The 18,081-nt window shown below is 44.4% G+C and overlaps 1 protein-coding gene across 2 annotated transcripts in view; it reads left to right on the top strand.

Moving 5' to 3' along the window:
• Positions 1–7,437: 7,437 nt before the first annotated feature.
• The window catches only part of NSG1 (neuronal vesicle trafficking associated 1), a 76,783-nt gene continuing 66,139 nt past the window's right edge, over positions 7,438–18,081 (top strand). For both annotated transcript variants that reach the window (XR_006390231.1, XM_044296311.1), the window contains exons 1-2: positions 7,438–7,747; positions 8,110–8,260. Coding sequence is in view for 1 of the 2 variants with exons in the window: in XM_044296311.1 (XP_044152246.1) it covers positions 8,132–8,260 (129 nt within the window). In the remaining variant the exon portion in view is untranslated. The remainder of the gene's footprint in view (positions 7,748–8,109; positions 8,261–18,081) is intronic.

Raw genomic sequence — 18,081 nt, 5'->3', positions numbered from 1 at the left:
CCTCAGCAGTCCATTCACCATATTTTCTGCAGAAGATCAATCTGTCCCTGATGTTTTTTTTGGAGAGAAGTAGCTTCTTTGCTGCCCTTCTTGACACCAGGCCATCTTCCAAAAGTCTTCGCCTCACTGTGCGTGCAGATGCGCTCACACCTGCCTGCTGCCATTCCTGAGCAAGCTCTGCACTGGTGGCACTCCGATCCCGCAGCTGAATCCTCTTTAGGAGACGATCCTCGCGCTTGCTGGACTTTCTTGGACACCCTGAAGCCTTCTTAACAAGAATTTAACCTCTTTCCTTGAAGTTCTTGATGATCCTATAAATTGTTTAGGGGTGCACCGAAATGAAAATTCTGGTCCGAAACTGAAACCGAAAATTCAGGATGCCCCTTGACCGAAACCGAAACCGAAACTGCCTTTTTGCCCAAATACTTTTAAAATACTTTTTTTTTAATGATTTTATTAATAATTCTTTTTCATGAATTTAATAAATCATTTTACCCACCCACCCCATAACAGTGCCATCCACAGACCCCCACCCACCCCATAGCAGTGCCATCCACAGACCCCCACCCACCCCATAACAGTGCCATCCACAGACCCCCCCACCTCATAACAGTGCCATCCACAGACCCCCACCCACCCCATAACAGTGCCATCCACAGACCCCCCCCCCCATTGCCGCTCCAGTACAGACTAGTTATAAAATGTGTACAATTAATAGAAAATAGCGGGGAGGGACTGGGAGAAGGAGCTCGGGGCCGGTGCGTTCACTGTTCTCCGGCCCCCAGCTCCAGTAGTTATAAAATGTGTACAATTAATAAGGATTCTATTCATGAGGCCCCCTCTGCAGTAGAACATTCAATATAGCCACATCCTACTCACAGGGCTGTTATCTTAATGCTGGCCGGCCGGGCAGACGAGCGGCAGCGTCACGACTGACGTCACATGCCTGCGCCGCCTCCTTCATTCAGAAAGTAGGCCGGGCACATGACGTCAGTCGTGACGCTGCCGCTCGTCTGCCCGGCCGGCCAGCATTAAGATAACAGCCCTGTGAGTAGGATGTGGCTATATTGAATGTTCTACTGCAGAGGGGGCCTCATGAATAGAATCCTTATTAATTGTACACATTTTATAACTACTGGAGCTGGGGGCCGGAGCACAGTGAACGCACCGGCCCCCAGCTCCTCCTCCCAGTCCCTCCACGCTATTTTCTGCCGATATGTACAAATATCGGCCGAAATGGATTAGGCTCATTTTCGGCCGCCGGAATTTCGGTGCACCCCTAAAATTGTTGATTGAGGTGCAATCTTAGTAGCCACAATATCCTTGCCTGTGAAGCTATTTTTATGCAACGCAATGATGGCTGCACGCATTTCTTTGCAGGTCACCATGGTTAACAATGGAAGAACAATGATTTCAAGCATCACCCTCCTTTTAACAGGTCAAGTCTGCCATTTTAACCCAATCAGCCTGACATAATGATCTCCAGCCTTGTGCTCGTCAACATTCTCACCTGAGTTAACAAGACGATTACTGAAATAAGCTCAGCAGGTCCTTTAATGACAGCAATGAAATGCAGTGGAAAGGTTTTTTTGGGATTAAGTTAATTTTCATGGCAAAGAAGGACTATGCAATTCATCTGATCACTCTTCATAACATTCTGGAGTATATGCAAATTGCTATTATAAAAACTTAAGCAGCAACTTTTCCAATTTCCAATATTTATGTAATTCTCAAAACTTTTGGCCACGACTGTATGTCGATGCCTATGGTATGGTATAGAAGTATACACTTTTGCGATTATATTGTGCAGTTGTGTGGCAGTACAATGTTGTGTCTTTAGTATGTGACCTTTTATTGTTGCAGCAGCACACTGGTCCATGTATGAGAGCTGCGTTGCGCTGGAGGCATGACACAATACTTTCCTATTAGCTCCCACAGCCATTGCACAGCATTGCACGACATGTAGCCTGTTCACATAGGATCAGTTTGTTGGTACTTATGGGATTTGTTGCTGTGCATTGCAGCTACAACAGTAGTCCCCCATGTGACTTCTGCATTGTGGAGGATAGTGGCAGAACGCTGTCACTAACATTAGTGCTGTCATCTCGGTGTCATTTCTAAAATACTCGTCTACAGAAACCTTTCATTCTGATCTCCAGACTATGGGGGAATGTATGAAACCCTATATTGCCGCTCTTCTAGTGTAAAATAAAAAAGAGTCACAAATTTTGGTACATGACATTTTTGTGCAAAAATTAGAGACTGACCACTTTTGAAAAGTGAATGGGAAAGTGGGGGTGGTAAGCTGGGCAAGTAGGTGTGCGACAGGTTTATATGCGACTAAAAACTAAGGCTAATGGAGAATATCCCCAAATCAATCCCTTATCAGGGGTGTCACCAGCATCAGGCATTCTTGGCCAAGTGCCCCGGATGTTCAACTGCATCTGTGTCCTCAGGAGACAGATACAGGTGAATACCATGATGGAGTCCAGAGCTGCCAGCTCCATGCTTTGCCTTTCTTCCTCAATGGCCACTTCAGTTCTGCAGCTTATGAGACCCTGGGACAGGACTTCTACATTAGCTGGCATGATGGGGTCATTACATCTGATTGACCCATGCAGGGATCCCATCCCAGCATTTCACAGGCTACAGACCTGAAGAGACTGATGGTCATGGGAAGGTGAGCAGTGCTTTTTTTTTATTGTGGTACTATTGCTGTGTGGGGAATGTAGGGGGCACCATTACTGAGAGAGGGCACTGAGGGGATATCATTACTGAAAGGGGTGCTATAACTAAGATGAAGAACTGATGGGACACCATTACTAAATGGGGGAATAAGAGGACACCAATACTGAGAGGGGCACTGTTATTAAGAGAGGAAACTGAGAGGACACCATTACTGTGAGGGGCACTGAAGTGACACCATTACTGTGGGAGCACCATAACTGAGGGGACACCATTACTGAGAGGGGTACTGAAGTACACCATTACTGAGAGGGGCACTGAAGTGACACCATTACTGTGGGAGCACCATAACTGAGGGGACACCATTACTGAGAGCTGGGAACTGAGGGACACCATTACTGAGAGGGGTACTGAAGTGACACCATTACTGTGGGAGCACCATAACTGAGGGGACACCATTACAGAGAGGGATACTGAAGTGACACCATTACTGTGGGAGCACCATAACTGAGGGGACACCATTACTGAGAGGGGTACTGAAGGACACCATTACTGAGAGGGGCACTGAAGTGACACCATTACTGTGGGAGCACCATAACTGAGGGGACACCATTACTGAGAGCTGGGAACTGAGGGACACCATTACTGAGAGGGGTACTGAAGTGACACCATTACTGTGGGAGCACCATAACTGAGGGGACACCATTACAGAGAGGGATACTGAAGTGACACCATTACTGTGGGAGCACCATAACTGAGGGGACACCATTACAGAGAGGGGTACTGAAGTGACACCATTACTGAGAGTGGAAACTGAGGGGACACCATTAAAGAGAGTGGCATAGGATGGCAAGGGTACACTATTACTAATAGCTGGAACTGAGTGGACACCATTACTGAGAGAGGTACTGAGGAAGCATCATTAATGTAAGGGGGCACCATTACTATCTGGTGCATAATTACTGAGTGGCTAAAATGAAGTACTATTGCTATGTGGGAGATTATGGGAGGTATTGTGTGAGGCTAAAGGGGGAATTATTAGAGTGTAAGGAACAGTACTGAAGTGTGGGGGCCATTACTGTGTAGGGCACTTATGGGAGCACCAAGTAGGGCACTATTACCATCTGGAGTATGTACTGAGGCATATACTGTAGGTAATAATTAGTGTGGCAGGACCGTGTTTGTTCATTTGTGGGTGAAGTAAAATTTTGGATATAGGGTATAATAGGGGCAAAAGGGACAGCTTTGTGGGCTGCTGTCACAACGAGTGCTCTGCTATGGGAGGTTAGGTGGAGTATAAGGAGACCTAATAACTTTGCGCCCCATTATCTACCCTTAGAATTATCAGACTGAAATGGCTGCAAAAGCTGTACCCTTATATCATTTACCACGGTTGCTTGGTTGTTCATACTTGTATGTCGGTTGAGATGTGTCCCTGGTGAGGTTTTTGGGGGATTTTGGTGCCCTGAGATTACTCAGTAGGTTATTTTGTATCTTTTTAAATGAGCTAGTAAGTTATGTTTTATAACCAGACTCTGATGGTAAAGGTCAAGTTAACCCCATGGTATGGTGTGGTGTACAGTTGTCATCTGCTATTTGGTCAGTGGTGGTAGTTTAGATATGTGTCACAGTGTGGAGGTGTTATTTGGTTACCAATTATTCATTTATTGTATTGTGGAAAAGTTGTTTTATAGTTATACTTTTTTCCCCAAAAATTTTTTTTTGGGTGGGACATATGCCGTTGAGCTTGTGCCCCTAATCTTTCAAAACCATGCCCCAGAAATACAACTGCAGCCCCACAGTCCTACACTAGCGCCACATTGCATGGAGTCACCCATGTCTTCCAGAGCATGAAAATATTTATAAGGGTGTCCCAGAATAATTAATGGGGTTATGCAGCATGAATGCAATTTTTAATATATAGAGGCAGTATGTTTTTATTTTTCCAGATGAAGGCTCTCTTGCCGAAACACACCTTAGCGTGGATATTTGACCCCCTTCTATCCCTCTTCATCCCACTATGGATATGCATAGACTCTTTTTTCCATTGTGTACTTTAGCTCTGCTTAGATTCCTTGTGTATATGGAATACGGATGCAATGCTATTACTGGTATTTATACAACTATTGTGTTTGTATTTCTGGGGTTTATATGGATGTGACATCTTGTAATATAAGTGATGTATCGTGTCTCTAGTGCAGTGGACACTTTCCATGCTAGCCGCTAGTATCATAGATGATATGTCATTGTGGTATTGTAGACACTATTGGTCATGCCTTTCTCTTGGTTTGTTGTATTTTGGGATATGTCCTGAACCTCCATCACAGATTCAGATTCCAAGGGTGCCAGTATTTCTAATACCATGAAGTTGGTGAACTGTTCTCGTTCTGCTGTGGTATAAGTGTATTGTGAGTGGACAAATGGCACCACTGCGAATAAGCAACATGGGAACTATGGAGCACCACATGCAACTGATGTGAGAGGTGAACGTCGGCTATGAAGGTGTGCAAGGGTGGACCGACACGCTACAATGGATCAGCTCACCATTATAATAAACCAGGGGGCTACCAGACCTGTGTCTAAAACAACCCTACTACGTATGGGGCAGTATCAGAATTGGATCTCCACTGATTGGCAAAGGGTTGTCTTCTCCGATGAGTCAAGTTTTCTGCTTTGTCAAATGGAGGGATGTTGGCGTGTCAGGTAAGAAACATCAGAGAACAAACACCCTGCAACAGAAGCCGGTGGTGGCAGCGTTATGGTCTAGGAATGTTTTTGTGGCATTTTCTAAGCCCAGTCATCCATGTAGAAGGCACTCTCAACATATTTGGGTATGAATCCATCCTTGCAGATCTTGTACACCCATACATGCTGATTGTATTCCCTGGGGCGGATGGGGTCTTCCAGCAGGACAATTAAACATGTCAAAAAGCTAGGAACAGCATGTCCAAGACTTCCAAGTACTACCCTGGCCCCCTAATCCCCAGACTTGAACCCAATTGAGCATCTGTGGGACCATCTCGGTCATTGTGTTTGCTCTATGGATCATCCTCCACGCACCCTCCAGCAGCTGAGGGATGCACTGCAATCATAATTTCTCTGGATACCTGTGACAACCTACCAGGACCTTAGAGTCACTCTCGTCCCATCTAGATGCTGTCCGTGCTGCACACAGTGGTTACTCTGGGTATTAGCTGGTGGTCATAATAATGTGACTCAACCCATGCAGCTATATTTTTCTCATCAAAACTATAGAAACTCCAACTCAACGGTCCATGGTGGAATTTCCATCTCAAATTTTGCTGTGGGAACACAACAAATTTGCAGCAAAATCTTCATGTGTTACATGTGTTTACAACGGATCTTGCTGTCGATTTAGGCCTCATGCACACGACCGTTGCTTTATTCCGTGTCCGTTGTGCCATTTTTCGTGATTTTCTGCGGACCCATTGAATTTCAATGGGTCCGTTGAAAACTCGGCTAATGCACCGTTTGTCGTCCGCGCCCGTGATCCGTGGTTCCAGTCCGTCAAAATAATATCACCTGTCCTATTATTTTTGTGGAAAACGGTTTGCGGACCCATTCAAGTCAATGGGACCGCTAAAAAACACGGAGGCACACAAGATTGTCATCCGCGTCCGTTTTTTTCCTATCATTTGCATGGCAAACCTGTCTTAGATTTTTTTTTACTTTCCTTCATGGTGATCCTCCAAAAATAAAGGATGACACAAGGAAACAAAAACGGAAACGGATCACGGAACAACGGAACCCCATTTTGCGGAACGGAACACAACAACAGTCGTGTGCATGAGGCTTTACAGTGGATTTCAGCCTATCCGTTGCAAAGGGTGAAATCCACAGTGGAAATCTGCAGCAAGATCCACACCGCAATCAATTTATGTTACAGTTTTTTTGCTTTGTGTGGAAGAGATTTGCTAAATTCTTATTCATTTTGCCGTTACTGTAATATGGATGTTCGTCAGCCTGTCCACCACGTGTGAATAGACTCTAACGCAGTTTTCCCAGGAGAAACACTTATCTTCTATCTGCTGGGGGTTTGACCAGAGGGTCTTCACAGGTCACAAGAACAGGGGTCTTTGAAAGAACTGGCTGTCACCTGCTATGGGCCCAAGCTGTATCAGTATGTGGCTCCATTTTTACAAAGAGACATATGGAGGCTACACTGCTGTGTAATAAGCGACTAATTAATACATTTGATATGTAAGCAAATAATTCAATGTATAATAAGCGACTAATTAATACATTCGATATGTAAGCAAATAATTCTAAATATAATAAGCAACTAACTAATAGGTTCGATATATATAAGCGAATAATTCAATATATAATAAGCAACTAATTAATACGTTATACATATAAGCGAATAATAATTCAATATGAGTCACAGTATGTGATGAAATGCACAAAAATAATTTGCTGAATAAATGTATCCTTTTGATTATTTATTGTTTAGAAATAAAAATACTAATTACGTCTACGGCCAGCTTTCATCCTACAACACAAAAATGTGGCCCAGTACCTCCATTTACCCTACACCTCACAGTGACCTATTGATTTCACCGCCTCCTCACGCAGCTACGCAGCCATTCGCCTCAAGCACAGCAGCCCTGAAAGGGTTAACTGCGATTGATTTCTCCACAAACACACCGTGTTAGAAAAAAAAAAAAAAAAAAGGTCAGGCACAACCTAGGTAGAAGGTGCTTGTGGTGGGGATGGGATGATGGTTTGCACCAGTTACAAGGGAGGGACGGGAGGAGGATGGGAGGAGGAGTTGTTGGTGGCCTCCAGGGGGCTTCTTTGTGTTGGATTCAGCAGCAGCCTCTAAGCTGCAAACCCATGGGTCCATGCAAATCTAGCTATCAGTAAGTGTCAAGCCCAGCAGCGCCCAGCTCCAGCTCCCATCCGCAGCCGTCCACACATTGTCCCTCCATTGGCATAGAGCTACCTAGAGGAGCCCCCCCTCCCCACTTCCCCAAGCTAGTGCCCACCCTACAGAAGAAGAAGGTGACCAGCAGCAGGTATCGCATCTCATCCTCCTTTGGTGAGTAAAGAATCTTTTCATCCATGGAATTAATAGGACATGTCTTGGAGGCCATCATTAGCAATCTGATGATAAAAAGGCTTTGCATTATTAATCAGCAGCAATCTGCATTATTTGCTGATGGTGGTGATGGTCGGGGAGGGATTGCTTCTTGCGCAGCAGCCAAGAAGAGGTAGCTTTATCCTCCTAGAATATGTGTAAGCCGCCCCCCCCCCCCTCCCTCCCTTCTTCTTTGGAGTTACTGCTTTTGTTCGGCATCTGGGGGCCCCTGATTACTGCCACTCATGGTACCCATCCCTGGTGGCATTAGAAGGTGGCGTTGCCTTTGCCGACACTTTGATGCTTTGATTTGCTTTTTGCAGGGGCGCCAAATAGTTCAACAGAATGGTGAAGCTGGGCAATAATTTTAGCGAGAAGGGGTCAAAGCCTCCCATCTGTGAAGATGGATTTGACACCATCCCATTGATGACCCCCCTGGATGTCAATCAGCTGCAGTTCCCACCCCCAGACAAGGTACGTACAGAGGGGGCACATCACACAAAGGTGGGCACCAGTAGGCGCAGCTCATCCCTTCTTATTATGCATGGTCTGGTAGACAATGGGCACCCGGCAGGTTTACTAGATCATAGATATTAGAGCTTTGTTTTTTCAGCCTCCTCCCATATTTTATAACAAACGGTAAATGTATGACCCTTACAAATCATCCGCCTTCCTGAATGCCTGTGTCTATAGGGTTAATACCCAGCTTTCCACAGACCTAAAATGACAGAAATTTGCACTGGTATGCAAGCTTGCATCCCCCTTCTCTTTACTGTCTACTAGTGTGTCATTGTTCACTGTAGTCCTGGCATTCTATTCATGTATGGATGCTCCTCTATATCTCACCCAGATCAGGGTGGGCTGCAGCGCACTGAATTGTGGGAAAACATATGTTATATATTTTTTTCTTAATAGGCTATCTAATTATTATTTTATTATATTATTATAATTTATTATATTTTACACATTTATAATCCTATTATATCAGTTCTATACTGAATTTTTGTGTTTTCCCAAAAAATTTAATAGTTTTTTTGGACCCTGAACCGAAGTATTTATGTATTTGTTGTATACAGTCCTGTATATTCCTTCTGCTCGTTTGGTATTGAAGGTTTTCCTATAGGTGAATATAATCTATTGTTCTCTGTTATCAGCCATGCTGAATGTAAAGTTCTTCAGTGGTTTTTTAGCCCTGCCCCCCATGATTACTACTTCCTTCAGCAGTCATTACATACATATGTGTGACTGATCTTAGCACCTCGTGTTATAATACTGTATATTTATTAGCTGCTTTAGGCTGAGTGTCCCTTTAATTCTGCCTGTAATTTCAGTCCTGGCGTATGCCATATGGATCTCCACTGCACCATAATAATAATAATATAAATAATATACAATCACCGGGATATTGCAGCGGGAATGCAGTACTGGACAGCCAGCTCCTTATTTATAAACCCGATGATGTCACCCAGTGATCATCTATTTAAAGGCACAGTCCAGCTACAGATGTGACAGAGCTGATCTTACGTAATGCAGGATGACTAGCAGTCCTATGTAAAACCGCAGATTTATCACGATAAGGCCAGACTCAGCTTTGCTGCATTGACCAACTGAGTTCTGCTACATCTGTTGAATACAGTAAGCCATTGCTGTAAGGAAATGCTGCTCTATAGATGATGATGATGACGTCTGTTCATTTATAGCATGGTGTATCCAAAAGCTACCTGCTGTAATCTACCGCCATGGCTGTAGACTCTTATTGGTTGCCACCTATTGGTTATTTTTAAAGGGGTTGTCTCATGAAGACTGGCGCTTTGGAAATAGTAGTCTGCTCGCGGATCAGATGATCGCTGCTGGTCAGCAAACCTTAAAGTTACTGCAGGTGCAGGAGGAAACAAAGGGTTACATAGGGCTCAATCAGATGAGTGTCCGAAGGCAATTTGTGACTTTTCCCCCTTCTCCACCACTCTCACCGCGACCCGACACATTTACCAATGTGTGCACCAAAAACTGGTGCACATAACACCTTAAATCTACGCCAGCTCCCTGCTGCTTAATATTTCTGTTGTGTGGGGTTTATTATTAAAGGGAATTTTCAGGGGTAAAATTCTGATGATTTGTGGGGGTCCGACACCCAGACCCCCTTCCGATCAGATGCATGAGGAGGCAGCGGCGGTCTGGTGAGTGCTGCAGCTTCTCCCTAGGCCGGTGATGTCAGTCACAAGGCCTACGTGCATCTCAGTCCCATTCAAGTGAATGGGCCTGGGCTGCAATACCAAGCACAGCCACTATATATTGTGTGGCGCTGTGCTTGATAAGCTGTGTACAGGCCGCAGCGCTCACTGGAGCGCCACAGCCTCTTCAAACACCTGATCGGTGGCGGTACCAGATGTTGGATCCCCATGACCAGATATTGATGGCCTATCCTGACGATGGGTCATCAATATCCTACTCCCACAAAACCACTCTAAGACTGTCTTAAGAAACACCAGTGTGTTAATACATGCCCCAATCTGTGTGAGGCTCTGTTCTGGTTCATAGAATATGGTCCCTAGTAGGGGACGCCCCCTGCCATGACATCTATATGCCCTTTATAGAGTTCTACTGTGTTTACAAAAAATGTACAAGTCACCCAGATGTGTAGGCCTGAGCTTTACAATAGCTCTCCATTAAATGGAACTTGTCACCAGAATGGCCCTATTGAGCTAATTAACGTTCACACTGGTCCTGCTGCCATGGTTCCTAAGCTGGTTATCCTGAAGTTCCTAATCATTGTATTAGTGTTGAAAAACAACTTATAAAATGTAGCTGGCGTCATCAATATGGTCTGGGGTGTGTCCATGGCGGAGCCAAGTCTTGCGCAGGGCACGTCACCGATGGCCGGGAATCAGACATGTGCAGTGAGCGCTTGACGCAGAGGTGTAAACATGTAATTAGCTCAATAGGGCCGTCTGGGTGACCAGTTCCCTTTAAATCCAAAAATGATAGGCCCCTGCAGTCATAACGTGAAGCTCCTGGGGTCCAGTGCAAAATCTGCAACAAGTACCATTAATAATACCGTTGGTCTTGTTTGGCCCGCCTTTAGGCACCAGGCTCCGGGTATGATTGCTGTCTCGTCACTCACTATAGCTACAAATTTCACTCTGGTTCATCTGGTGCGTCCAGATGTAATGCCACCTCTCCTCTTTTCTCTTCCCCAGAATCAGAGCTGTTTCTGAGACCGGACCTGTGGTTATCCACTGGTCCGATTTAACTTTCAAAGGGGGTTTAAAGATGACAACCCCTTTAAATACTGGCCAGGCAGTAGAGAGTTGCACTGCAGAAAATGATGGGATTGCACAGGAAAATGTAGAATTGTACAGGTGAACTTATTTACATAGATTTTTTTATAATTTACTTTATGATTTATCTATTAGATATTATTATTTAAAAAACAGCTTTTGCAAAACCAAAACGAGGAATGTCGGCCGCTTATGCAAATCTTTCTTTAAATTCATGTCTATGGGACATAGGAATAGCTGAGTGCACCTATTACATATATTCCTGATCATATCCAGAATAACACTTTACGTGCATTTCTTCAATCAGAGGAAATGTTTTACCTTTAAGGTTTAAATCCTGTCTTTGGCATTATATGTTTCCAGCTCAGTGCAATAATATGGAAGTGTGAATAAAAACATAGTAAAATAAAATATAAAATGAATATAAAATATGAATTAATATTAATTTATATCAATTAATATAAAATAGAGAATATAAAAATATATTCTCTATTCAATCATAAGTTAAAGGGGAAATATCCTCAGGATATTGTGTGATTGGTGGGAGTACGGCCACGGCACTCACGAGCCCACCCCATTGTTTATCCACAGGGGTATGCATTGGGTAGGAAGTCATAAGGGGTACCATTGGGGTGTGCACTAAATGGATAAAAAAAAAAAAGCAGTCCTCTGATTGCTTGCTATCGGCAACATGGCCAGTAAGTCTGTCAGCAGTTTTGTCCAAGCTGAACTGCTAACAGCACTAGCTAGAAGTCAGGAAGAGCAGTAGATCTATTCTCATCAGGAGTTTTTAGAATAAGAACTTTTATTCAGCCAGATTCTGCTCCTGCAAGTGCCCAGTAGGTGGAGCTTCATTGCTGTGAGTTAATGCTATAGCAGCCAAACAGGAGACTAATACAGTTGTCATGCACAGGGGAGGGCCTGTAAAACAGCTCAATGCAGAGAGCACTTCACAGTGAAGCCCTGCCTCCTGGGCACTTGCAAGGACAGAATCTTGCAGAATAAAACTTCATATTCACACTACTCCTGATGAGAAATGCTCCATGGAAGGTACATTTGTACTTCTCTCGCCAACCCTTGGAATATGTATAATTATGTAATAGATGAGAGTCACATATCTGGGAGAATGCTCCGTGGCATTGAAGTCAATGTAGCATGCTGCCTCCATGAACTGGCATACGGAAGTCCTAAACTCTTGTTATCCCCCAAGATCTGAAGGTTCAGAGGCTGGGCCACAAGCGTCGGACTGAAGTCTCCTGGGCCCACCAGAGGAAATGATTCTAAGGGCCTTCTCTCTGTGTATATTGCACTGTAAGGGCCCTGTTTTATAAGGGGTCTATTAGGGCTCATGCACCTGGCCGTTGATCGGCCATTCTATGCATTGTGTACCGCAATTTGCAGTTCCAAATGCACGGCCAATATCTGTGCGGATTCCGCAGACGAATCCAGGCGCATTCAAATTAAATGGGTCCGTGGTCCATCCGCACCGCATGCACTACATTTTTGCAGTGCGGAGGCACAGACATAAACCCTATGGAAGCACTCTAGTACTTCCGTGGGGTTCTGTGTCTCCGTTCCGCGCCAGACCTTCCGGATTGTGGACCCATTCACGCGCACACGGTCATTACCTGCGTATTGTGGACCCGCTGTTTGCAGGCCGCAATACTGGCACGGCCTGGCAACAGTCATGTGCTTGAGCGCCTTACCGTCAGAGTTTGGGCCCACCAGAGGATCATCTGGTACTCTGGTGGGCCAGTCCGACCCTGGGGCCCCTTATTTTACACATTTATGGCAGATCCGGGCAAATGGAAGTGAATACCCTATAATAACCACAGCATGCACTAAAGGCTGTTGCTTGTCACCGTGGTGTCATGTTTTTCGCCTTTGAAGTCACATATAAATGCTTTCTGTCTTCTAGAAACTGAAAACTGTTAATTTAAAATTAAAAGAAAACTGTCCTTGCCTCCTAACAGCCAATCAGAGCGCTGCTTTCATTTTACCAGAGCAGTTTAAGACATAAAAACTGAGCTGTGATTGGTTGCTATGGGCAACAAAGACAGTTTTGATAAATGAGGTTTACATGGTTGTCCCAGAATACCAGCCTCTGCGTCAGTCTGCAGTACACGTGGACACCAGGCCTCACTACTGCACCTGAATGGCACTGTGTGAATGCAGACCTATTGTTACCAGGCCTTTTGTGTTGTATAATTAGGCTCCTACCCTAAAAGAAATCGGTGCCCTTTTCTAAAAAGACATCCCATCAGAGAGTAATTACTGTACATGGATTCATGCTCACATTGGTAATAATACGGATCTGGGGAAATAATGGCCGGTGTGTGGACCCGTCCTGCAGTAAATGGTCTGTGCAGTGTAATTAATGATCCTTTGGTTGCCAAGCTAATTGAGTGAAATGAACAGTATCAGTCGCTTGGCCGGGTCCTCTGGACTGTGTCCCGCTCCTTGGACCTCGATTACAAATCAATACCGGCCACCGAGTACGCTTTAGTTCTGTCATCTGAGAAATGACTGTATACAAGGACCATCTCCGGGCCGCACCTCGGTGACACTGCTCCGAAATTACACTAGTTATGTGCTCTCCAACATAGCACTTGTGTTATGGATAGATGATACATACAAACTACATACAGATGATAATACATACAAACTACATATAGATTATTCCACATACAAACTACACATATGTGATGATAATACATACAAACTACCTATAGATGATAATACACACAAATTACATATAGATTATGCTACATACAAATGATAATACATACAAACTACATACAGATAAAAAAAAATACAAACTAGATATAGATGATTCCACATACAAACTACATACAGATAATGCTACATATAAAATACATATAGATGATGCTATGTGCAAACTACACATAGATGATGATACATAAAATACATATTGATTATGCTGCCGCAAGACCCAGAGGAGTGGTAGTAGCAATCCTCACACCCAGGGGCGTAGCTAAAGGCTCTTGGGCCCTGGTGCGAAAGTTCACCTTGGGCCCCCCTTCCCTCAGTGCTTTGTGGCCAGGGGGGTATATAGGCTTCCTGCTGGCTGAGGCAAAAATTGAAACAGCACCTCCCCCCATGCCAAATTCTCGACCTAACCCCTTCCCTCCAGCCAGAGTAAGGCCTGGTTCACACTTGAGAGTATTTGATACGCGCGGTTTACGCGCATTTTTGTCAGACGTTTTCGGGGCGTATTACAGCGCGTTTTTAGAAATAGGAAACACGCGTCCAATGAAGTCTATGGGCGTGAACGCGTGACAATACGCCCCAAAGAAGCTCCTGTACTTCTTTGGGCGTAGGGCGTTTTACAGCGCGTCGTACGCGCTGTAAAACTCACAGGTGAGAACCATGCCCATAGGAAACATGAGTTTTCGCCTGTTGAGCGTTTCACAACGCGTAGGACCAGGTGTAACAGTGTCTTTGGGCCCCCTCAGGCTCCTGGGCCCGGTAGCGACTGCTACCTCTGCACCCCCTATAGCTACGCCCCTGCTCACACCGATGATCCCTAGGGCCGGGCAGCAAAAGACGGGTGCACCTTTCTTCCCTGATCCTGCCTGGAGTCAGTAACTAGGCCAGTTGTAGAGAATAGACAAGTCTCTCTTTAATAAAAATGCATAATGAGAGTTGTAGTACATCCAACAGTATCAAATACAGTTCCAAACAATTTACAGTGCAAGTCTTCCCATATATGATGGGGGTTGTAGTACTCCTTCCCTCTATCCTTCTAAAGTCTCTCTCTGCAGAATCTAAGGCTGGCAATACGCTTCTTGGAAATCTTATCCATAATTCCAAGCTGAGGTGTACAGGATTAAGATACCGCTGGCCAGGACTGTGCCCAAGTGTGAAGGGTGTATCAGCAATGTGCATCTCACTGCAGTAAGGTCTCTATCAGCCTCAAACAGCGACTACCTTACTGACTGGCTTGGCCATACAGATTCTGGACCCTCTAGTTCTTTCTCTCTCTCTCTGTAAATTTTTATTTTTATAAAAGTAAATATTGCTTTACAAACATTTGGAGTTAATTCACTCCTATCAAATCAAATTGTATTGATATTCATAGGCAAAACCGAAACATAATAATATAATTAACTGGGGAGGAAGGGGAAGAGTGGAAAATTAAAAGGGGGGAGAGAGGGAGGAGGAAAGGGTAAAAGGGGGTACCAGTCAAAATATTCATTTGTGAACTATTATTATGAATGATAACACTTTAAACAAATTTTTGTTTATACATTTTATCCTATCAACTTGACAGTAATTGGGAAACTTTCTCTGGAGTCAAATATTCCAACCAAGCGCTCCATATATCCTTATATTTTTGCAAGTTTTGCGCAACAGTCCATCTAAGTCTTTCAAAGTCCTGTATTTTCCAGATTTCCAGAAACCATTCTTTGACTGTCGGTGGGTCTTCTTGCAACCAGTTTCTTGGTATAAGGATCTTTGCAGCATTTAGGAAATGTATACACAATTCAGAATTTATATCCGCATGGCCAATATCAAATATGTAGAACAGTATCAATTTTTCTGTGCCTGCGCCGATGACGTCTTCTCTTTCGGTGACGTCATCGGCGCAGGCGCACTGAGGGAGTGCTGAGGAGGCGAGCCTCCTTATCTCAGAGCGCCTGCGCCGAATCAACACAGGCGCGCTATTTTTGAAATGCTGACAGGGCCGGCCGGAGGAGGAGATCGCGGCTGGCCCTGTCAATCAACAGAAGGAGGGGGGCGGTTTTCTGCGGCTGCTACCAGCAAGTAGACGCCCTACTTGCTGGTAGACAGGTAATTAGCATATCTTAAAAGTACGTTTTTTGCTAAATCTACTGAACGAAAATTATTAATAACATAATGTATGGCAATATGGCAGGATAGGGATTATAAGTACCCCCCAAAAAAAAATGAGTTTAGTGGGGTGACAGAAGCCCTTTAAGCGGAATCTAAGGTCACACGGTATGTACACAGTGAAGCCTAACACTGTACAGTAGTTTACGCCAAGCTTACTAACACAGAACTGCCCGTACCGTTGTCAGAGTTGTAGCTAGGGCTTTAGCACTATACAGTTACTAAATAAAATACTGTATATAAAGACCAGTATTACCCCCTGTGGTAATGTGTACAGTGCTGGAAGGTGTGTATATCCCACCCAGATACCTCAGCTAGGTGACATAACTAAAATCCAGAAAGCTGCAGTGGTTTCAGCAAAGTGTAGTTTTCTGAGACAGTTTTGTCTAGATTTTATCTGGGCTGGATTTTATTTGGACTAGTGGATAGGTTTGGTAGTGGGATCTTCCAGTCCACACCTTTCCAGTACATGTATTGCCTTTAGCTGAGGAGATTGCAGGCGAGGCATGCTAAGATAATCATGGAGGGATAAAACAACCCTCTGTGTATGACTGTGAGAGAGAGGACTTGGAAGGAAGCCTGCAGAGGCTCTGTGTGGTCTCAGCAATGGGTGCTGAGGGGCCACAAGGCTGTGTGAAAGCCTAACGTTTGGGGGGCCCAGCGACTCCTGCTGAAAGAGGGTCGCACTGTCACAGTCGGGAGGACTTCTGGACCATAATCCCCAAAGGTACTGGTGTGGTCACAGCCTGGAGGCTGCTGGACCGTTTGGCTGAGGAAAGCCAGATCTAATTCTGTGTTTAAACTGTGCTTTAGAGGTGAGTCAGGGAGAAGACCTCTGTATTAGCTACTGCCTAGATGGGCAGGTGTTTTGCTGAAGTGACAAAATAAAGCACTATATGGACTTGGCGTTTTTTTTTCCAGCCAAAAACCCCGAACAATACCGCACTTGCATTAGAGATGTATTAATGCCGGATCCGGTACCAAGTGTTCCGGAAATTGCCACATCGACGGATCCTGCTTTCCGGTCTGCGCATGCGCCAGGACATAGGAGGAACGGAATCTTTCGATTTTTGAAAAATAAATTTAATACCGGATCCGGTATTCCGGATGATACCGGATGAGACGGATCGGGTATTTCACTGGATCCGTCTAAAAGAGCTTTCCGTTTGTATACGGCTTGCCAGATCTGGCAGGCATTCTAACAACACTAGTGTGAAAGTACCCTTACATCTGACATCTCTGATTGAAATTATTCACTTTTCCCAACTTTTCCAACTGGCCCAGTCCACCATGATGATGACTTCTTACAGCTATGACTTGTGTCTGCAGAATTTGAAACAAATACATCTTTGTCTCCTCACTTTTTCAGCATACTACCTACCTTTCCTTACCTTACACAAATTCCCTGTTCTGTAGATGCCCCCAATTCTGCCCCATTTGCCCCATTACTGTAACCTGAGGGATCACATAATGCCCCCAAAAACAACACCCCTAAAAACAATAGTGCCCCCAGAAATGACAGTGCCACATACATATAGAAACAGATACAGCCGGCACTCTGATGCTATCAGCCTCGCGGTACTCGCGTCCAGGGTCAGCGTCCCATAAATCAATATGAAGTAAAGGACTGGCACTCGCAGTAAGGTATGATCTTCAATCTTTCTTTATTTCACCATGTAGAGGACTAAAAAAACGATGCGTTTCGACTCACATACTAAGTCTTTGTCAAGTACTTGACAAAGACTCAGTATGTGAGTTGAAACGCTTTTTTTTTTTTTTAGTCCTCTACATGGCGAAATAAAGAAAGATTGAAGATCATACCTTACTGCGAGTGCCAGTCTTTTACTTCATAGTGCCACATACATAGTGACCCATATTGTGCCCCAGGTGGTTATAGTGCACAACAAAGTGAAAAATCTATCTTTTGCACCTCACAAAGTAACAGTGATCTCAGTGTCCACACAGTAATGATGCCTACCACTGTGCCCCTTAAGTAGTATTAATGCCCTCTAGACAATAATAATGACCCTTATGTACCATACCCCCTAGAAAGTAATAATGTCCCGTGTGCCCTTTAATAACTAACAATGCTCCCTTTCAATGCCCTAGAAAGTAAAAGTGCCCCCTTTTAGCCTTTAAATA

The sequence above is a fragment of the Bufo gargarizans genome, chromosome 1 (genome assembly GCF_014858855.1).
Source record: "Bufo gargarizans isolate SCDJY-AF-19 chromosome 1, ASM1485885v1, whole genome shotgun sequence".
Taxonomy (NCBI): domain Eukaryota; kingdom Metazoa; phylum Chordata; class Amphibia; order Anura; family Bufonidae; genus Bufo; species Bufo gargarizans.
Note: the sequence above shows the minus strand (reverse complement) of the source record. Positions and strands in the feature narration are given on the sequence as shown.